The sequence below is a fragment of the Colias philodice genome, chromosome 5 (assembly GCF_061535455.1).
Source record: "Colias philodice isolate Cphi_HAF_F1 chromosome 5, ilColPhil1 Martin Lab GWU primary, whole genome shotgun sequence".
NCBI classification, from domain to species: Eukaryota; Metazoa; Arthropoda; class Insecta; order Lepidoptera; family Pieridae; genus Colias; species Colias philodice.
Genome location: NC_143090.1, coordinates 1,632,656 through 1,655,975, shown reverse-complemented (window position 1 = coordinate 1,655,975; position 23,320 = coordinate 1,632,656). Strand labels below are relative to the sequence as shown.

General features: G+C 36.7%; 1 protein-coding gene and 1 long non-coding RNA gene across 5 annotated transcripts; both read right to left on the bottom strand.

The window, feature by feature from the left end:
• Positions 1-416: 416 nt before the first annotated feature.
• Positions 417-5,534, bottom strand: LOC149488254 (uncharacterized). Its single transcript, XR_016315635.1, has 2 exons — positions 4,064-5,534; positions 417-1,488 (listed from the first exon to the last, which is right to left on the bottom strand). It is a non-coding gene; the product is annotated as an uncharacterized LOC149488254 (long non-coding RNA).
• A 3,734-nt stretch (positions 5,535-9,268) lies between these two features.
• On the bottom strand, positions 9,269-22,819 carry Ppcs (phosphopantothenoylcysteine synthetase). Of its 4 annotated transcripts, none has more exons than XM_089695444.1 (7): positions 22,668-22,819; positions 13,656-13,812; positions 12,706-12,934; positions 12,114-12,328; positions 11,461-11,646; positions 10,951-11,053; positions 9,269-9,505 (listed from the first exon to the last, which is right to left on the bottom strand). In XM_089695444.1, the coding sequence occupies exons 2-7, from the start codon at positions 13,782-13,784 to the stop codon at positions 9,426-9,428; spliced, it is 942 nt and encodes a 313-aa protein (XP_089551570.1). In that variant the 5' UTR covers positions 13,785-13,812; positions 22,668-22,819; the 3' UTR covers positions 9,269-9,425. The 4 variants fall into 4 exon arrangements, with proteins under 4 accessions (XP_089551570.1, XP_089551568.1, XP_089551569.1 ...); XM_089695442.1 differs by having other exon boundaries at positions 22,664-22,804; XM_089695443.1 differs by lacking the exon at positions 22,668-22,819 and adding an exon at positions 22,503-22,647.
• Between the last annotated feature and the right edge of the window lie 501 nt (positions 22,820-23,320).

Sequence of the window (23,320 nt, the reverse complement as noted above, 5' to 3'; positions counted from 1 at the left end):
GAGAATCGATACTTACCATGATCGTAGAATTTGGAACAAAAATACATATAATTATAACATCACGACATAGTGTAACCACCAGTCGTGTACGTAAATTTATCTAATTTTCATGCAATTCTGACAGGCCATGACGGTAGGAATGCTTTGAATGACAAAATGTTGTCACATTGAAGGAGGCGTAGTATTATCAGCAGTTACAAGCAGTTTTTATTGGACAAGTTTTAGTCTATGATAGATTGACTAATACAGAGGTGCTTTTACCAGTTACATGACGATAATCATTATAAAAGATAATCTTTTGATCAATTCCGAAAACAATTTTTGGAAAATGCTGTCTTTCTTTCATAGAACTGAATTTTATGGAAGCAATTATTTCAGATATTTATAAATGTGTCCAATATAAATAAAACAACAGGTTAAGTACAAACGAATGGTTTGTAAAATAAAACAATTTATTTCAAACAGATTATATTTGTTTATGTCTAGAATCAGAACATACATTACTTAACAAGAGTCACAAACATCTATATAAATACCCTTCAATATCCAATAAATATATTTTATAAAACTAAGTAATACACTTTAACATTTTACGCAACATTGACTTATCTTTTAACATTCTGGCTGTAAAACCATCTCTTAAAACCATTCCACATTTAAACTGATAAAATAATATAAAAAAACTACATAATACAATATTTTTTTATTGTTCTAGAACTTACAGATAAATGTACCAGAACGTTTAAACTGTTCCAATAAATAATCGCATTATGATTATCATCCATCTCACTTGCACGATATATCTTTCTCTTTTACCTACTCTTTAGTAAAACCAAAAATTTATAATAGTAACGTTATTAAAAGAGAAAGGAGTAAGTTTAAAAAAATATATGTTCAGAATTTATATTAAGTGTATAGACCAATTTGTCAAAACATAATAAAAAAATAATGTAGCAATTTTATAGTTAGTTTTAACAAAAAAATACGGAATTAATTGAAGAATAAAATAACTATAAAACCTTAAATGCACTTGATATGTAATTATGGTCAGAATAAGGTATAAATACTAGGGGTCTATTACCGTCTATAGCTATTCAAAATTACTATATCGTGATAAATAAATATAATTTAAAAATAATATCTTTTCTTTTATAAGTACATCCACAGAAATAATTTTACGACATAAATATTTTTTTCACAAACATCCAATAATATCCAATCCTTATAAATATGTGACCATGATATTGGGAACATTGTTATTTTTTTATTTACCTAGTAAGATTTTTAAGCTATTTTTCGTCGAGGTATTTAAGAGAGATTAGTTTAGATTTGAGTAGAATTTGGAAATAAAATACAGGAAATCACAGCCAAATACAGTGAGTTAATTTTCAAACAGAGGTTTCCAAAAAAAAATTCTGTAAGTTCATGATATTTTTTTTTTGTATTTCACCGTCACGAGTATTTTGAATGTGTATAACAGTGGCGTGCCTAGGGTGTAAGGACTGGGCAAGCCCAAAGTTTTTGCTGGGTACCCTTTTCTTGAATTAGAAACCTTCCTAAGGTAGGTACCTATACTGTGTAATTACCGAATCAAATCTTCTAAATTTTCACGCGCGCCCGTTAACAGTTGAGTCAAACGTTTATCATTAAAATCGATAAATTATAATTATTAAACTGTATGACATTATATTATTAATAAAATTGAACAGATCATTTATATTCTAATAATTCAAAACGGCAATCTTCTGAAGGAATGATTTTATAACATCGGAATCGGAATCGGAAGAAAGTAGGTGATTGTTTTAGAATTCAATTACCTAACAACTTTCAATTATTGATAATTCAATAAGGTGTTCTTGGCCTTGTGTATTTCTTAAATACGTAACTATGAATTCGATTTAACGATGAGAAAGCACGCTCCGTGGAAGAACTACCTTATACCTACTAGCAGAAATCATAACTACCAAGTACCAAATGTGCAAGTTTCAACAGCTGGGGCTTCTAAGCAATTCTTATTCATGAAATCGATTAATTCGTAAACATATTTTAATTAAAATTTCGTTTATGTGACTTACTAGCTGTTTGGGGTTGACTTTAGAAACGTGCGGCACGAATTTCGGCGCGATTTTAATTTTTATCGATCGATAATGATGCCCCGAAACATACATTAGCGGCTTTTCGTGAGGAAACGTGTGATTACAGAGAAATCTTTTTTTTTAATTTTCGAGATTATGTTCAAAATTGTTTGAGTTACATTGACAAAACTACAAGAATTGTGTTTGAAAGAGATAAGAAATGTCTTAATGTACATATTAAAAACCATAGTTCATTCAAAAGCATGTTGCTGAGTGGACAACAATTCATATGGATTATTGGCGAGCATATGATTGTTTGGGGATATGGATATGCTCATAAAAAAGTTAATCACTCAGACCCAGACAACCTATTTGTTGCCCCTGACCCATTTGAGTCCCAGTGGCATGATGTAAAAAGATTTTTAAAAAAAGATAACTATAACCACCCAGCAAACTTCGGTGATAATATTATAGAATATGTGGAGACGCTCGGTGGAAAAAATAAAATGGATCCATTCATTGCCATTGTAAATTGTATCAAACATGTATACAAGATTTGAATAAATAATTATTTAAAAAAATGTTTTTATTGTATGTATATTGTACACAAATTGTTAATCACAGAACCGAATCTGTCCACCCCGATTCCACGTGGTACTTGTCTGTCATACACTAGAGTGTATTAAAAAAGTCGGAGGCGCGGAGGAGCGTGGCGCCCGCGTGTGCTGAGGTGCAGGCAGAGTCAAGCGAGCCGGAGTGGCTGAGGCTGGTCGCCAAAGGCGACCAAAAAGCCGAAGCTACGAAGGCGAGTGAAGACTCCTGCCTGCAACGAGGTACACGGGGGCAAGCGCCACGTTCTGCAGCGCCGGAGCAGTCAAGAAACCCCATAATCTTCGATATATTTCTAACTACATCACTACATACATGGTATAAAACAAAGTCGCTTTCTCTGTCCCTATGTCCCTATGTATGCTTAAATCTTTAAAACTATGCAACGGATTTTGATGCGGTTTTTTTTAATAGATAGAGTGATTCAAGAGGAAGGTTTTAGTATATAATTTATTATATTTTAGACGAAGCGGGCGAAGCCGCGGGCGGAAAGCTAGTATAAATATAATCTCAAAAAAATATAAAAAAAAAATAGAAGGGGGGGTTTCCGCACCCCCCCCCACTTTATAGGGGGTCTCTCCTTACCTCCCCCCTCCCTTTCCCTCCCCTCCCCCCCCTTAATTCGTGCCGCAAATTTCTAAAGAAATACCGCTGTTTGGGTAATGCACAAATCGGGAGTTGGTTTTTATGAAGAAATTAATTGATGTTTTTCAGTAAAGTTTAATGATTTTACCTTTCCCCCGCTGAGCACAAAGCAAACCATCACAATTTACAACACAATCTGCTGTCGCGACACTCATTTTATCACAAAATTCGAAAAACATAACCTAAATTACACCGATATAATCACCCGCTCAAACAAACTATACCTAATAACAATAATATTCACGACGTTCGTTCGCGCAATCGTAACTATCTTCACACTGTTAAAGCCGGGCTTTATCGTGGCTTTATTTTCCATACAGATTGCTATAGAATTCTATGGCTAGGTATGTAGCTACTTAGACGAAATTTCATACGTTAGAAGAGATGAGCGCAAAGCCCGGTAAAAGCCCACGCGTGCAAGCGAGACAACTACATGTTATAATCCATCCAATTTAGATTGTAACATCAAAATAAAAGGTACGACCTTATGCTGATAGGAAGAAGGATGAAATTAAAAGTTTACTCGAATTCGTCATTGTTTTATGCTAGGCGTATTATATATTATATTGTAAGTGAGTTTTCATTGAATTTCGGACCAAATTATGAACTGCTCATTGCGCGCGAATATTCAAACGTAATTTGGTTATTTTCCTATCTCGTAGCGAATTTCTAAGGCAAGCCGGGCTTTTCGGCTTGTATGAACGTACCGCCACTGGTGTATAACTGTATAATACTCATTTATGGTACCATATTCGTACTATTTTATATTGTCGTTTGATTGTCTGAACGAATATACAAAATGCAGATGTTGCATATTTTACTTTTACATTTCAATTTTAAGTAACTACTAAGTTAAGTTATGTTTTAAAACCTCTTACAGAAACTTTCCAAAATGGTTTCTCTAAAAATTTCACGCCTATAATCTCATTCAACTTCATTCCCAATAACACAGCAGATACGATATATACATAAACACGTAACAAACATATAAAATCTATACATTACATCTAAAGGGCACGAGAGATTACATTTGAAACATTTAATATCATTTGTATATAGGTATAATTACGATAATAACTACTGGGCGTCACCCATGGTCCATAAAAGGACATCTAACTTACTCAGTTTAAATACGCATTAGATTTAAAAGAGAATTTTCCAAAAGGTTTTACACAACTGCTAATAAGTTTGATTACATTATAACTATAATCTTAGAAATACGTAAACAGATTTGGATGGGATTTGTAGAAATAGCAAAAAGTAGCTCAATTCGCAGAAGTGTTATTTTTAATAATGTATTTATTTTATATACTTATGGGACATTTGTATCCTTTAAAATATTAAGGTTTTTCCGTAATTAGTACCACAAAAATAATTTTAATTTTTTAACTACATACTGAATAATCATTTCAATTCATTCATTCGAGACTAAGATAAGAATTTCTACAAATTTGTAGGATGTATTTTCATTCAATGTTTATATAAATTATGAGGACATTATATTACAGGGGCCGTATTATGACCTCTTATTCCCAGTCAGTTTACGCCGTGTATTGAACTGACTGGAAAATTCATATCTATACTATAATCTCAGGAACTACTGGTCCGATTTGAACAATTATTTCGTTGTAAGATAGCCCATTTATCGAAAACTATAGGCTATATATCATCACGCTAAGACCAACAGGAGCGGAGCAATGCGGGTGAAACCGCGGGGAACAGCTAGTTCAGCATGGCTGGTTACTGTGAGCATAATATGAATTTGCCAGTCAGTCCAATTCACGGCGTAAACTGTCTGGAAATAAGACATCATAATACGGCTCCAGATGTTATATTTGGACCCTTAACAGGTTTAAATACAGCAATCAATTTGAAACTTAAACAGAAAGATAGAGAACTTTAAAGACGTATATAATCTAAAATCTGCATAATATACTTTAAATAAGTATTCGGAAAAAATCATAATGTTAAAAACATACTTTTTAAATATTAAAGTCATAACAAAATCTCATATAACTTCACAAAAGGATAGAGAAGGAATTCCTTTCACATTTTTTTTGATATCTTTTTTTTCACAGCACTCGTAAAAATCAATCATCTCTCTAAGGTCAGAATCAAACTAAGAGATGATTTTGATTTTCTATTTTTTATTTAATCACCGAAACTAGACGATAAACACGTTCTATCCAAAATATGCGTTTTTCAATTTAACACGTTAAACGCCGAGCAAAAAATGGCAGTTAGTCATTTGGGCCACAGGGGACACCGGTGGGCCACCCTGTATTGAACTGTTCGGGCCACGGAGGACACCCGTGACCGGAGCGAGGTGTTCACATCAAACGTTGATTACAAGCCACGGGGCATTAATATTGAATAAAAATGGTAAAGATGTGACCCGCGTGGCCCTGTTCAACGACCAAAACAGCTTGGTTTTTTAATATTTAGAGAAGATAAAAAATTACAGCGAATTTCTTAGAAGATGTTAGGGTTGCTCTAAAACAGAATAAAAAAATGTATAATTTGTGTTGCGTTTATTTGTGGATAAAACTGGTTAACAATTATATGACCTAAAGATATTAAAGTAGAATGAAATATAAAAAAAATACATATTATTAGTGAAGTTTATTGAAACAGGGCAAGCAAAGTGATGGTTTGGAGGGACATTGTTCGCAATAAGTGATCACTTTTTGTGACTTATTTTTAGCAATCTTGCTACCCATGGTTGAAGCTATCTCTTTGTAGCACTCACGACAAGTTCTTCTAGCTACCCTCACCATACCATCTCTTTTTGATAAAACATGTTTTATTCTTCTCGGTCTTACGAGGACTTCAGGTTCTTGTAGTTTCTGACATAGATGCTCCAATAACTGTTTTCTGAAATCTACGATTTGAATGCTTTTTTTTGTTACATTTTTATACAACGTCAAAGCATTAACGATAGCAGTATTTAAAAGAAGATCTATCGCCAGTTTCTTGTACCATTTAACTGACTTACGCAAAGGTGTAGAATAGGCAGCCATTTGGTCCGACAAATCAACGGCCCCTTTTGCTCTATTATAATCACATATAATTTTGGGTTTTGAAACTATTTTTCCACGTTTTGTTACTGTATGGAATCTCGTAGAGTGCTTTGTCGACAAAACAAGAACTTCCCTCTTGTCTCGCCATTTCATGACAGTTATACCATCTGTGCTTTCCTTTGCTATATATGCCCCCTTTTTGAGCTTAGTGGAAATAACTGTCTTTGGTAGATGTTTCCTGTTTTTTCTTAGCGTGCCAACTAAGTGGGTTTCCTTCTCTAAGAGTTTTCGGGCCAAATCTAAACTGGTGTACCAATTATCGGTATAGAGTGTATGACCCTTATTGAAGAGATCACTGCATAACTCCATGACCACATTAGATGGGGTATTGTTTGTGGTTTCATTGTTTTTGCCGGCGTATACGTTAACCTTGTACGTATATCCGGGAACAGTGCACAATTTAAATTCTTTTATTCCATATTTGTGTCGTTTCTGCTTGTTGTATTGACGGAAAATAATTCTGCCACGAAATGGGACAACGCTTTCGTCGATGCACAAGTCTTCAGCTGGAGTATAATTTTTTTGAAAATTCTCATTCAAATCATTCAAAAGCTTACGTATACGATGAAGCCTATCTAATTTATTAAGTTCGTCTTCGGTAGAAAAATGCAACATTTGTAGCAGCAGCTCAAAACGATTGCGTGACATAATCGTTCGAGGATATGATTGGCATATTATTGGGTCTTTAGACCAATAGTCCGCTATTCTGGGAAGTTTTACAATACCCATGAACAATAGTAACCCAAAAAACTTTTTAATTTCAGTGGAGTGTGTAGGAATCCACTTACGAAGCCGTGCAAACTTAGAAGCTTCATTGCCATATGCAATTTTTTCTAAAGCAAATTTGTTAGTACAGTCAGCTATGAGTTCAAAAATTTCATCCGACACCATTAGTTTATAAAAAGCTGCAGGAGATTCGTAACACATGCTAAAGCGAAGATGAGGTGTAAGGCCAGGATTTTCAGTAAAAGGTATGATACTTCTTTGGTTACCTTTGGGTGCTGTCCATACTCCTGAAGATCGTGTATTACCTGCATAATTATATATTTATTTGTTAGGAATACAAAGTCAATAATTTGAGGGTTTATTTGAAAAGTTTGTAATGAAATACATTTTAATTCATCTTTTACAATACAAGCATGGCATGACACTTTTATTTTTGCCCGATTGCCGAAGAATTGTGAATCAATTATTAGGTAGGTAAATACTTAAATAAAAAATCTATTAAAACATAACCTTTTTTCTTGCAGTTGGGTAAAAAAATACTAGTAAAATAATTTAAGTTAATGTTAAATTCGCTTTAGAACAAGTGATACCAGCCATAAACTATTGAAATAAACAACTCAAATATAGGTTAGTTAAATAGTTGAAAATAAATTGCTTACCTGAAATATCAGGGGTAACCCTAATAGTGATATTTTCGGCATCACTTTCGTCACTATCTGACAGTATAACACAACGACGTCGCTTATGCCGTGATGGTCGGACTATCAGTTCGTCATCAGAACTGAGCTGGAAGCTATTATTTAGAAAATTTATTTCTACATTTTCAAGTTCCGTTAAGTCTTCTTGAGTTAATTCAAAATCTTCAAAGTCATAATCCATCATAACCACAGCAATTTTACGTAAATTCTTATAAAAGAGATTATCAAAACATCGGAATAACGAAAGTAAATAATAACACGTGCACGTGTTCTATCATCACTGTACGTTCACTAAATGCGGCTTGCGGGGATAACTTACATCGCGCGAGAAGGATGCGCGGGCGCGCGGGGTGGGCGGCGCGGTGACCCCGCGGCCCCTGCAGACGTAATATCAACATTTTATACCACCAGGCCACGGGGGTCACCGGTGACCGATTACAAGTTTCCTTAAGAAAATATCACGAAAAATTGATAAAATTAAATTAAATATGCAAATTAAGTCATTTTTTATTGTTTTGTGTCGATATTTACTTTAGCGAAAAATGACGGTATTGATGATTTCCACTAAGCCTGAACGGGTTGGCTTGAATCGCCCACCGGTGGGCCGCTTGGCGTTCAACGTGTTAATGAAAATTTGGCGACTTTTTTAATTTTATGGAAAATATCAACAACCAGAGAACACCCTGAATCTATGAGTACAACACGTTTAGAGGAAGAAGACGTTTGTAGTAGCCACAGATTAAAAAAGCATAGACTATAGACGAACTATAGATAATAATTATTACCTTCATCCAGGGCATAAATACAAATCTATCTGTAATCACCCAATTATTTAGAAACCTTGTAATATGGTATAGAGTTGTTAAGTGTAGATTAATAAAAGATTACAGATAATTGAAAAAAAACTATCAATTTGTCTATGAAACCATAGACATTCAATAACAGTAACTTACCCAAGGATTTCAAAGCGGTATATTTATTGTGCTGGTGTTTTAAAGCATCAAATACTTTTTTAATCTGTAGTCACATAAGAAGAGAAGACGAATAGCACACTTTCACTTTCACACTAAGACACTTAGCATTAACACTGCACTTTCAATTTTTTTACTTTTTCAGTCACCATTTTTTAAGTTCTTCATATAGGGTTGCCATGGGAGTTTTAAATTTTAGTACGTATTTAAAATAATAACTAATAAGTAAACATGATAATTTAAAATGAGAAAATATTAGTTCTCGTTAACAAAAAACAATTTAATAGAATTCAAGTTGAAGCAGCAAATGATAATAATCAAAACAATCCAATTTTAGCATAAGGAAAACTTTAACAAAAACAAAACAATAAAGATACATCAAAGAACCGAATTATAAAATTGTCATAGACAGGCTGCACTATTCCAATAGCTACTTATATCTGGCATTCAATAAATGCAATTTAAAAAAAAAGCCAATGTCAAAAAACAGCCAGTTCCAAAAAAAAAAGAACTGCACATAAACAACCGCCTGTTCCAATTTCAAAAATTTAAAAAACAAAACTCCCGGCGTCCCCCCGCCTAGTCGACCAGGTACAGTCTCGCTAGACGGCCGGCTGCGGCTCAGCGCGCGCCACGTGACGTCACGTGCGCTCCGTGCAAGCGGATTATCTCCTCGACTATTGGCGCTTCTATGTCTACACCTGGAACGTTAGATATTAACACATATTAATAAAAAAAAAGACTGGTTGCACTCCGGGAGTGCCGGCAGAAGTGAAAACTTGATTATTAACGTTGAGCATGTTTGATATTCATCCGTCTTACGCTTTTTCGATCAGGTCACGTGTCCTGACGCGAGTTTAAGATTTTATACCCATTACAGAAAAAGTGCTCAACGCCGCTAAAGAAGTTTTCACTTCAAAAAAAAAAAGACGTGTGGCACTCGGGGACTGCCGCGGTAAAGCTATTGCATGCTATGCCTTCAAGCCACACCTCCGCGCCCGTCGGAGTGGGAAGCGTGAGGTTTTTTCGTTACGGAATTTCTCGATTCGGTCCCCGCGCTCAAGGCCCGCGATAGAAGCTATGCAATAGCTTAAAATCCAAGCGTATATAATAACTAGACAATAGTATTTCAATTACCCGCAGCGAGTCGTTTATTTTTATACGGTTCAGTAGGATGTAAATTGTATTGAAATCCTATTAAATAAATTCGTTTCTTCACTATTTTAAGTGGCATCATGATGAAAAAAATGTCATGTGCAATCGAATTAATTAGGAATATAATCGTTAGCGTTTGACTGGATTGGCACACATATTCCAAGTATTAAAAAAATATCACTATTTGTATAAAATACTAGCGGTCCGCCCCGGCTTCGCCCGTGGTACATATTCCGCAATAAAAGGTAGCCTATTGGTTAGGGAGCCAGGTGCAAATTTGGTTAACTATTTCCTCTCAAGAGATAATTCGTCAGACGCATGAGAGTATAGTATTATAAAGCCTCGTGAACGTCAGCTGGCGCTCGGTTGGGGGGGTGAGCGGTTGTAGCCTCCCACGCACATAGGAAAAAAAATACATTCATTCATTCATTTCCTCTCAGCTAAAAATTTGTCAAATTGTAGCTAACCCAATATCTCAACGAAAAAAAAATAGTCAGCTGGTTACAACATGGTGTATTATACGTCAGCTGGTGTCTCGAACATGAAAGTTAAATTTAAAGAAAAATTTATTTTCCGTTATTTCCTCTCAAACAAAAATTTACCTGATGATAGCTTATATGTAACTGTGGATAAATATATATGTCAGCTGGCTGTATCTTGGTGGAAAAACCGTCAGCTGATACGGGAGGCTACAACCGCTCTTCCCCCCAACCGAGCTCCAGCTGACGTTCACGAGGCTTCATAATACTATACTTTGATGCATTTTACTAATTACCGCTTGAGAGGAACTTGGTCATAAAATCTGCTGCTGGCTCCCGGACCATATGTTCTTTCTCAGGGTCTAAAGATTATCTGTGCCAAATTTCATCAAAATCGGTCCAGTAGTTTATGCGTGAAAACCATACATACATACATACTTACATACAAACCTTTCCTCTTTATAACATTAGTATAGAGTATAGACTAGTATAGATACAATATTGAAATATACCTGCGTGAACTTCTTCTCTGGTGAGGACGATTTCTTGGTTAGCCTCCTTCGTCACGACGACTACCCGTTGGTGCCTCGTTTGTAACATATTCGCGACTACCACCTGTAAATAATAAATTTATTATTATTACTATATTTTAATTATTATAACTACCTACAACTTTATTGCTTGGTAAGGGAGAGATTGGTAAATTAGTTGAAAAATTTGAATATTTAACTTCTAACTTTGTTTGGCAGTCTTATGATGCAACTGCAAGCCATAGTCTTCTTTCGTTATTGCATTGTTTTGGTTGGTAAGTTTTACGAGGATCTTAAGAAACTGGCATTTATTTTGTGATACAAAAAAATATTAAGTGGTCTATTGATTGACCGATTTTTGTTAAAACTGAAGATTTAATCAACACTAAAATAAATTGTCCTCCATTTATGAATTAGATGTGAAATTGACACGATAGTTATGTATGTATATTAATAATTTACTTAATATGTCGCCAAGTGTAAAATACTCACTTTATGCTTATACTTGTCCAACGCGGCTCTTGCTTTAGGTATAAGCAGGTTCTCATCAGTTTCCAGTTTAAACGAGATGACGAATGCGTTAGGAACCCACAGGTTAACGAGTGGCGCTAGTAATTTAGGCACTAAGTGTAAATGGATCACGGGAGCACCACTTTCTGACTGTATTTTGTGGGTGGGCTGGAAAATAAGAAAATGTTGTTTATTAATGTTGTCAGAAAGACAGGTTTGAGACGATTAAGGGCCGATTTTTCAATGCTTAGATAAAACTTATCCGTCCAATAAATTATTAAACGATAATATTAAAATGTCACGTAAACTGTCAAATACGGGCAATTAGAATACGTTTTAAAATGGTAGTTTTATACATTATTCGACGAATAAGTTTTATCCAAGCATTGAAAAATAGGCCCTTAGACGGTTTAAATAACTCGCAAAATTATGGTGTTGTTTCGTAGCGTGAGGAGCTTCTGCCAACAAATTGTGGAATTATAAAATTATTAAAAATAATAAATGTGAAAAAATTCGTAAATGTTGGGAAAAATTGACATTTTATATTTTTGTTAGCTTTAAAAATTGATTTGATTAACAGTCTTATGAATGACTTGCACTGTCAGTCGGCTAAAGTATAAACCTATAAAACTTACAATACTATCCTTCGGTATATAGAAGTCAGAAACCGCCGCGGCCAAGAACAACAAAGCCCTTGGGCCAGACTTGGCCAACACTTCACAAGCCGCTCGCAACAACCAGAAGTACTCTGACACGGTTGTGAACGCTATGTGCAAGATGGCGCCCGCAGCGTGTGCCGCTTGGTACCGGGACAGTACTGGCGCCAGTGCGAACACACTGTCCTGTTTTACTGGAATATTGGAAAAATTTTTTGTTTGCTTAGATATTAAGAAGGTTAAGGACCCGTTTCACGACTTTCAAATAATGTCTATCAAACACATTTTGACATATTATATTTTTAACAAGTACGACAAGACACTTGGCCCAGACTTGGCCAAAAGTCCATAACCGCGCGCCACTGTCTTTAAAATTCACTTATGTTATGCCAGTAGCATTTTGTAACAACACATTTTTTTCTAAAAATGGCTTACTTATTTTAATATAAAAGAGTGAACATTTTTTAGCTAGTTCCATGTATTCAAATTTAATATCTTGTGAATATCTCTCCTATGTCATTTCTACGAGATTAGCTTAGACTACACTGCACTCTAAACTGCTCCTACTCACCTCTAATAGTAGTATTATTGTCTTGTTCCTGTATCTCTAGCATATCCAGCAGCTTGGGTCCATTGAAGTGTCTCGTGAAGGGTTCCAGAGACTTCTGTCGGTGCATGAAGATCACCGCGTACCCTTGTTCCAGGAAATATTCCGCTGACGCCGCACCACGTTTCCCCGCACTGAAGTTGTCGACAAATCTGACTGTGTTGTGCTCTAGTGGTACTGTGGTACCGCCGGACTGGGGACAAGTAAACGAATAATCGAATAAAAATACCGTATTGAAGGTTCTTTGGAGGGAAAAAGGTTTGATTTTACGCGAGTATTATAGTAAATCGAAGATTTTAACTATAGGAGAAAGTTTTTTAAATGTAGATATAAATAATATCTATACTAATACTATAAAGCTGAATAGTTTGTTTGTTTGTTTGAACGCGCTAATCTCAGGAACTACTGGTCCAATTTGAAAAAAATTTTTGTTAGATAGCCCATTTATCGAGGATAGTCTATATATCATTACGCTAAGACCAACAGGAGCGGAGCCTCGCGGCTGAAACCGCGAAGTTTATCAAAAGTGTTAATAAATCTCTTTCAAATCTGATAAAATCTTGAATTTCTCCATCAAACTGCTAACATCTTTTGCACAGAAAACTACAACGTTACAAGTTAATCTTTGATTGAATATTGCTGAGTTTTTTCGCATAGAAAATTACAAATATATGATGCAAGTGAGCAAGACATCGTGTGTGGCATTGTACAGCAGAAAACTGTGTGATAATAATGACGTCAAATTTTATCACTTATCTTTCGCTTTAAAGTGTTTAAAGTTCATTAGTTTCTTTTTTGTCTCATCTTACGTCAACTCAACTGTAAATAGCCTGGTTTCTACATTTTTAGGCACTCGAACGATGGTTTTGGGTGTTTTTTTCTAAGATTTTCTTATAAGTTCTTAACATACTCACAGTGACAAGTACTATCTTGTGTCCCTGTCTGTCATGTCGCTCACAAAACTCCTTGAGAAGCGAACGATTGTCCTCAAAATCGGTTGGAGGCAGATGCGTCGCGAAAAACTCTTCCCAAGATCCGCTCATTTTCAATGATTTCTATGTCTGCAATATACTGTGGACAAATATGATTTTAAAGTAATTGAATAAAAGTTATTTTAAAATGCCCTTCTTCATAATATAGGACTAAGTACTCCATTAATTTTAATTTAAGATATAATCTCAAAGCTAATGAAACGTACTGTTTTAACGTAACCAATTTAGTAGGGTAGATCTCCAGATATTATATGCGTACTTATTTGTAGTTGATAAAAATAATAACTACAGAAATGGAAGACAAAATTTTAGATTTGAATTAAGTTATTTTTGAATGAGAGATTATCAAAAGCTTTACGGTGATTAAAATTATTCCACAAATCATTTCTGCTAAATAAAATCACTTTTCAAGACGAACGCGACAATAATGTCACACAAAGCCAGCACGATTTCCATCGTTTATCTAACCGTTGAGTCTTTTCTGTTTTATTCAACCGACACTGCCTTTACCGCTTAACAAGGCATAGTGTACGTAATAAATGAGCACACACTGCAAGGTTGTTAGCACTAGGCATTTATGTGCCACCTTTAACTATTAATCCGCGTAAACTGGGTTTAAGCTAAGTTTGTTTCTAATATTCTTGTCTCTATTACGATTAATTGCCAATTATAGGAATTTATGTCCAATATTTTATTCCCCTATTAATATATCTTGTTATTTCTTAAGGGTTGACTTTGAAAATATGTAATGCTGGAGAGTTTTGACGGTTAAGAAGTCATAAATAATAAAGTGTTTATATTGAAATACCATATTTTACCACAACATATTTATAGCATTTTAAAGTTTTTAAGGATCGTTCGAATAAATGGTTGAAGGCACCATCGATTTTCAGTAGAAATTGTATAAATATGTAGGTAATGTTTATTTTTAGAAAGCTGGGCGTTGGCGTAGAAGCTTAGAATTAGGTCTATTACGTGCCTATGGTAAACAAGGGTGAGGCCTACCTTGACCGAATACATTTGTAGTTATTTTTTTTCTGTAGTTATTTTTTTTTGGGGGCCGAGTCACCTTCGTCCGTAGGAGTATACCCGGAGTATGGATTCCCTACACGTGGCCCCTGGGTGGTGCTAATCAGGTGACATGGTGGGAGACAATCGTCGCGGCTATAATGACCACCCATCAGCTGAAGCCGTGTCGCCAAGCGTCCGCGTTCCGACACGATGAAGCTGATGTAGCCCATGTGAAGACGGGTCGAATCAGTTGCGCTTATACAACCTGGACGATTTGACGCACATTTATGTTGTTGCACCTGGAGACTAGTCATGGAGGGTAGCGGGATCCGAGGCACGGTTCACCGCTGGCCGACCGCTAGTCAGTAGGGGGCCCAAGTAGCGTGCTAGCCACATGTGAAAGGCTGCCCCGCCAACTAGCGAAAAATCCCAAGATGCGCCATAGTGCCGGTTGGCGACCGGACGAGAGGGCCCTATGGACATCCTTGGGGGGGCTCGGGCGTCCCCGCAGTCTCCAGACTAGTCCCCATCAGTGTAGCTTCTGAGTGTGTGTCTCAGGTCTAGAAGTATAGCGCCTCGATTCACTGCCGTCTTCACACCTACTTCACTCTTTAATTTATATGAAAAAAGCAAGGTACAAGAATAAAGTTGTACAGCGGCAGCACTCCCTCTCGCTGAAAGTAGACCTCACTAACATCAGAGGTCTACACTCCAACCTCGTTGCAGTCCATTTCCACCTAGAGACTAGCAAGCCTTGTATCTTGTTCCTCACGGAGACGCAGATTAGATGTCCGTCTGATCAGGCGTACCTATCGTATCCCGGCTACACCCTGGAGCATAACTTTAAAGCTCGGTCAGGTGTGTGCGCGTACGTACGTGACGACATCTGCTGTCGGCGTCTCCGTTACCTTGAAGACCCCCATTTCTCTGTACTTTGGATGCTGGTGGACACAGGCCTAGAGAAACTCATCTATGCTTGTGTCTACCGAGCGCACAGCGGAGACCAGGAGACGATCAGGCTCACAGAGTACCTAAGTGAGGCGGCGGATGCTGCTCAACACAAATACCCTTCCGCTCAGCTAGTGCTTCTGGGGGATTTTAATGCCCACCACCAGGAGTGGCTATACCCATACCAGTGCACTGACCTCGCTGGGAGAGAGACGCGTAAACTCGCTATAGCGTTAAATCTCACCCAGCTGGTCCAAGGAGCGACGCGGGTTCCTGATGTTGAGAGCCATACAGCCAATTGCTTGGATCTTCTGCTGACAACCGATCCAGACCGTTACTCGGTAGCGATTTCATCGCCGCTTGGCAGCTCCGACCACTGTCTGGTGAAATCTGTATCTGTCTACTCGCCGCCCGATCCCAGTCCCAGGGGCTCTCGGCGCGTGTGGCGATACAAGTCAGCAGATTGGGACGAGATGCGTTCTTTCTTTGCATCTTATCCCTGGCGGCCTGTCTGCTTTTCTTCTGAAGACCCTTCAACCTGTGCGGATGCTGTGACTGATGTGCTGCGGCAGGGAATGGAGTATTATATTCCATTCTCCGATGTGGCCACGTCCAGCAAAGCTCAACCCTGGTTCAGAGCCGAATGTAGACGCGCTGAAGCGCTTAAACATGAAGCATATCTGGCCTGGGCTGATGCTCGACACCGCAAGGCCAAGGACGTATCTGAGAAGAAGAAAGCCTTCAACCGGGCCGCCAAGTCCTGCAAAAAGGCTCTACGGAAAGCTCGATTTGACCACGTTAGCCGTATAGGGAACAAACTGGCTTCTTACCCCTCTGGTAGTAAAGCGTTTTGGTCCCTGGCAAAGTCGGTTGAATCGAATTTCTGCCGCCCCTCACTTCCTCCACTGCTGAAACCGGATGGGTCGCTGGCTCACACTGCCGCAGAGAAAGCGAACCTACTTGCTACTCTGTTCGCAGAAAATTCACGTCTAGATCCCGCAAGCGCCAAACCTCCCAGTCTACCTGGATGCGAGGTGAGCATGCCGGAAATTCGCATCCGACAGACTGAGGTTCTTAAAACGCTGCGAAGTCTTGACGTGAACAAAGCTAGTGGCCCTGATGGAATTCCAGCCATAGTGCTAAAAACCTGTGCGCCTGAGCTCGCTCCTGTCTTGACACGCCTCTTTCGCCTTTCGATGACGACTGGAAAAGTACCGAATTCATGGAAACTTGCCAACGTGCAGCCTGTGCCCAAAAAAGGCAGTCGTGCCGACCCCTCCAATTATAGGCCAATCTCAGTCACGTCCATACTCTCTAAGACTATGGAGCGTGTACTGAACAGCAGGCTTATGGCATACCTAGAAGCGAACGATCTACTCAGTGACCGCCAATACGGATTCCGCCGAAATCGGTCCACTGGGGATCTTCTAGCGTATGCCACCTACATCTGGAGTGAGGCCATAGAGAATCATGGTGAAGCGCTTGCCGTCTCCCTTGATATCTCGAAGGCCTTCGATAGGGTCTGGCATGATAGTCTTATCGGCAAGCTTCCATCATACGGTCTGCCTACCGGTTTTTGCGCATGGATCTCAGATTTCCTGAGAGATCGGTCGATTCGAGTAGTCGTCGACGGTTGCTCGTCCGACCAAATGGCTATTAACGCCGGGGTCCCTCAGGGATCAGTTCTCTCCGCAACACTATTCCTGCTACACATAAACGATCTGCTGAAACCCGGTATCTATGGGTATGCAGACGATAGCACCGTTGTGGAGAGATACGCATCCAGCGCGCGAGCCAGTACGGCACAAATCCAGTCTCTACGGGAGGCGATGGTCGAACGCATGAACTTGTCCTTACAGGCAGTCTCCGACTGGGGCGAAGCCAATCTGGTCAAGTTCAATGCGACCAAGACCCAGGCGTGTCTATTCACCGCAAAACGGAGTCCATTCAACCTGACTCCGTCTTTCCAAAGTGTATCCGTACCGATAACTGACCACCTCGAGCTTCTTGGTATCACCTTGACGCCTACTCTCAATTTTGGTTCATACATTGAATCAAAAGCCCAAGTAGCCTCAAAAAAGCTCGGTATACTGGCGAAGGTGAGGCAGTATTTCAGTCCGGGACAGTTGCTCAACCTTTATCAAGCACAAGTCCGATCGTGCATGGAATACTGCTCTCACCTCTGGGATGGATCTGCCAAGTACCAGCTGGAGACGCTTGAGGCGATAGAGAGGCGCGCCAAGAGGCTCATAAACGACGATGAGCTAGTAGGCAAAAAACTCCACAGCCTCGCTCATCGCCGCAGAGTGGCAAGTTTATCGGCTTTCTACCGGATACACTTTGGTGAGTGCGCTGCGGAATTGCACGACCTAATTCCGCCATCCCCGTTTTTCCATCGTTCGTCGAGGCGCACAGATTCTAGGCATCGCCACATGGTTGATGTTCCATGTACCCGGACAAAGCGGTTCGGATCGTCATTCTTTATTCGAACCGCTAGGGACTGGAACATGCTTCCTGCATCTGTGTTCCCCGATGAGTACAATATGGAGGTCTTCAAGAGGAGAGTGAACAGGTACATTCTAGGGCAGCGCGCTCCATCTTAGGCCACATCTCAGCTTACCATCAGGCGAGATCGTGGCCAAGCGCTCCCCTATTGTACTGTTAAAAAAAAAAAAAAAAAAAATTTAATGCTATCCTGCTAATATTGTAAATCCGCAAGTTTATGGATGTTTTGATACGTTTATGTTGTAGCCAATTAGTTTAAGGGAGGGTTAATGGGATCATAACTGTATATGACTTGAGCAGTTAACATGTCAATAAAAACGTGGTAAAATTGACGATCAGCCTTGTTTATCCCATATTTACCCTATTAGGTATACCGTTGAATAGGCTCTAACGTATTCAAGCCGATAAAGCAGTTCATAAAGATGCTAGGTTCCTATTAAATAGTTGATCAAGGTAGCGACACATATTCGAGAAAAGTTTAGAAGATTATCACCTAGGAAAGCATAAAGGTTGTAAGAAATTTTTTTTGTCAATTCCCGAGTTTTCACTTGGTCCTCTTTCAGTCATAAAATTCTCATTTCTATGTCCTAATTTTGCTACTTGATAAACATGACGTCGTAAATCTTTTCAGAAACGTATCAGATTAATATTCCAAGATTTGCTCACATTTCCGCATTGATAGCGAAACTTAACGAGTTTGTGAGTATTCAGCTAATAGGATTGAGGTCATATCGTAATTTGATAGCATTTCGCTGGCCACGCGTTAATAGCCGCCCTAATTATGTGAGGCTTCTACTTAATTAAGCTGAGACGCAATTCGGGATATTGAAAGGAAGTTTTTGAAGTGAAATTTCTTTAGGCGCGTTGAGAGAAAAACTTAAAGGTCGCGTCATGGCAATACAGTCATTTCTTGGAGTAAGGCGACGATTTCGGTATCTTTGAATCTTGCCAAAGAAGTTTCACTTCTGATACGTGTGCTAATGTGCTCGGCACACACGCTCTTTTTTTAAGATGTGCCTGTACCCTATGGCTATAGAGTGTATATACGTTTGGGTTAACGTTTTTTTTAATACTATATTGATGGGATAACATATTTTACGACTTGGCTGAAATAGCTAATTAGGTAATCTTCTTCTCTTATATATAAAAATGAATCGCAAAATTTGTTGGTAAGCGCATAACTCGAGAACGGCTGAACCGATGTCGATAATTCTTTTTTTATTATATTCCTTGAAGTACGAGGATGGTTCTTATGTAGAGAAAACGTAAACATGTACCACGGGCGAAGCCGGGGCGGACCGCTAGTATATAATAGTTATGGTTAGGTTTCATGGAGGTTGTACGAACTTTAAAAGATCTATTGATTTAAATCTGCCTCGCTGTTCGAGTGTTCGAAATATTGAGAAAAATAATAATGAAACCAGTTAAAATTCTTGATATACAGGGTGTCCCGTAAGTAGTGGACCAACGGGTTATGGGGAGTAGAGGGACTTATTATCTAACAAAAATACTAAAATTTATTGTCCTAAACCATAAAGTTTTTGATTTATGCTTTATTTTCAAAATTTGATAAAAATATCATCCACGTAAGCTTAATATGAACTTTTACCATTTCTGTTTTTATTTTATTCTTATTTTTTTGTTCAAGGTTGTTAAGAATACATAAGTCTTCCTAATTAAAATGATACTCAAGCAAAATTAACAACAACAACAAAATTAGACCAAAACATAGGTAAAATTTTACGTTTTAAAAATTTACGGACTGAAGTTTGAACAAAGCTGGTGTAAAAAAAATGTATGGTGACCCTGTGGAACTTTATTTTAAAAACTTCTACATCTCATACAAATTACAAAAAGGTATAATTGTGTGGTATAAAGTATTTAAAAAAATGTTAAATTGGCGTACAACATTCAAATTAGAAATTATCAGGTAGTCAACTCATTAAGTTATTCCGAGAATTATTGCCTTTATGGGCGCGCGCTGGAATTCTTTTGTATTGTTTCTGGCCAATCATAGACGATACTTGAACCCACTATTATTTTCTTTGACTTTCAACTATTTCAGTGACTTGCTTATAGCTCGGAACTACACGCGTGTTTAGCTTGAATCCGTCATTACGATATTATTCTTTGTTGAAGTGTGATTGAATTGGACACTGATTTTGCTTGTGATTTGGATGTTGTTCTACTTTGGCTTTTTGAAGAAAAATGCCTAATACATACACTCCATGTGAATATGAATGATGTATTAGGACTCTCACTAAATAGGCTAAACACGGTAATGATAGATTATAATTACCAAAATAAATTAGTGAAGTAAATCTCTATTGCTTTAAAAACACTTGTATTTGCATATTATGAATTTCCGTTTGTTTACTGAAACAAAACGTTATTATTTTTGTGTTAATATTGGTACAGTTTATTTGAATTTTTTATATACTAAGTACTAACCTTATAAAATATACGTAACTCACTCTGTGTGTAGTCTGTAACTTGACGCGTGTAAAATATAGGATAATTACGTGTGTCTGGCACGCGATAACCGCACGCAAGAGAAGCCTTGGGCGGAAAGCAAGTTAATAAATAGATCATTACAATACACCTGTTTTTATAAATATTGATAAGTAAAATTTTTAACTTTGTCCTTTAGACTGCTGCCTATCTGGGTAAAGTTCAAAAGTATGAAATATGAGACTATGTTTATGAAAAAGGGCTAAGGTTTCTGGCTTATCTTATCTTATTGTCATGAGATTTTAATTTTTACATTAATCTCTATCACTATCCCCATACAAAACAAACATTTATTTAAATTGATCATAGTATAAAACACAATCCGTCCCTATATTTGCTAAGATTGTTAATAACTCAGGCCCCGGAACCACAGACACAATAGAAAATCTATTGTGGGACCGATCGGGCCGCTTGGAGCTCAATGGGTCAAAATGTCACAATGACTTCTTCATTAGTTTTCTTTCTTCATTAATTTTTCGATATCAGTTATTGAGATAATAAAACATTATAATCTACATTCTACTCGAAAAATATTTAACTTTGAATATTTCGAAATCGGTTAAATTTCAGATTAGCTATTTACAATCAAATCAGTCAGAAACTATAAAAATATATGCCCTTAACAGGAACCCAGTAATAGATGTCTGAAAAAATATTGAATTTATCTGTGCATGTGGACATCACAACTGCTTGAAACGGTGAAGAAAAACATTGTGTAGAAAATAGCATGTTGAAGAATCAAAAGTTTGCATTATTATTGGGATGAATTTATGCATACCTAATACATAATTTGGCAATTGTTCATATTAAAAGTTCTATATTTTGTACTATGAAAACAAGGCAAAGCTTTTAAGCCGATTCTTCTCGAAATATTGAATTTGTGGTAGTTTAATAAACATTACTTCTATAATGTTATGTGATTAAAGAAATTAGAGTTTGCGAAGTCTATTTGTTTGGTTTAACACACTACTTTTGGGAACTGTTTATTTGAATTGAAAATCCAATGTACTTATATTAGATAATTAATTAAGTCTATGGAAGTATGTATGTAATAGACTATATAACATCATGCTACAATTGATAGAAGTTAAGTATAAATAAAAAAATAGCTTAATATTTTTGTTAAAAAATATTTTGTGAATTGAATTTATGTTCAGCTAGACTTTTAAACTTTAATATAACACATGTAGTTTAAACTGTGCTCAATTTAATAAGATCATCATCATAAGAGTAATAATATAATAGATAATGTAAATCAATGTTTAACCAATCCATTGAAAAGATAAGGTTTCCCGGAAGAAATTGCTGTTTAGTGATAAGACCACATATTTCATAATTTAGGTTAATATTATAAAATGTACACTTACTTTTTCATTAGTTTTCTTTTATTAATGGAATAAATAATAAATACAGCCAGAGCTAATAAAAAAGAAGAAATTAAAATAAGCAGTAAATTTTAATATGACTACCTTATACTAAGAATATTAGGCACTTTATGTGATAAATATTAAGGTGATGTATAAGTAAGTATGAAATGATTGTGTAAATTATATTACATGAAAAAAAAAACCTAATTTATACTTACTGGGGTTTCACAGTCCACTACACAGATTGTCAATAAACACTATAGTGAAACTAAAAATACTTTGAACTTCAAGGTTAAAAATCAAATAAAAAAATACTATATAGCGTAAGGAAAACGTATTAGTTGTGTACTAAAAATAATTCAATTATAGTAAGGTCTTATCATAAGCATAACTGAGTATTTCGGTTAAACGTTAAATATATACTTACACAATTGATATAATTTAATAAGAACCGTAATTAGTATTTTTGTACACAGCGGAATAGATATAAGAACTATGAACCGGTGCAAAGATCACTAGTTTATAGGAAAAATCAATGGATCGTCTTCATTGTCACTTCACTGCTTACTTAAGAATAAGATACTGTACCTACGAAAACGTCTTATTTCGCACTCTTGTGGCTTCGCTGTTCACACGTAATATCGGTTTATATTCACAATTTATATTAAATAATCAAGGCTCTAATGCTATAGCAATGTTTCAGCAACAAGACTATTGATAGAGGTCGATTTGTAATTTGACGAAATTTATTTAATTTCAGCCGTCAATGTCGGTTGTCAAATGTCACAGTCAAAGTCAAATGTCACTTTAGCATTGGGCACAGATAAAAATTAATACGCTTTAGAGAATAGGGATGCTATCCTAAATATTTATATACGAAAAATTTATATTTTTTTAACCCACATTTTATTCTTTATTTTATCAAAAAATGTAATATCCTTTTAGACCTACGAAACTTACTTACTAAAATAATAAATGTAAAAGTTCGGTAGATTATACTGAATCGAAATGGATGTATGTAAGTTACTGATTCAAGCGAACTACGAAAACCACTGAACGGATTTTAATGACAGTATTAATGTAACTTATGTTACATAAGTTATGTACCACAAAAGCCCATTTGCTATAGAAAAAGTTGCCTTTACTTTTTCTACCTTAAGATTTCTACCGACCGCGGGTTAATCTTGCTCCTGGCCACAAATATGACACTATGGTTACAAAATTATTTTATAAAGTTAAAATATT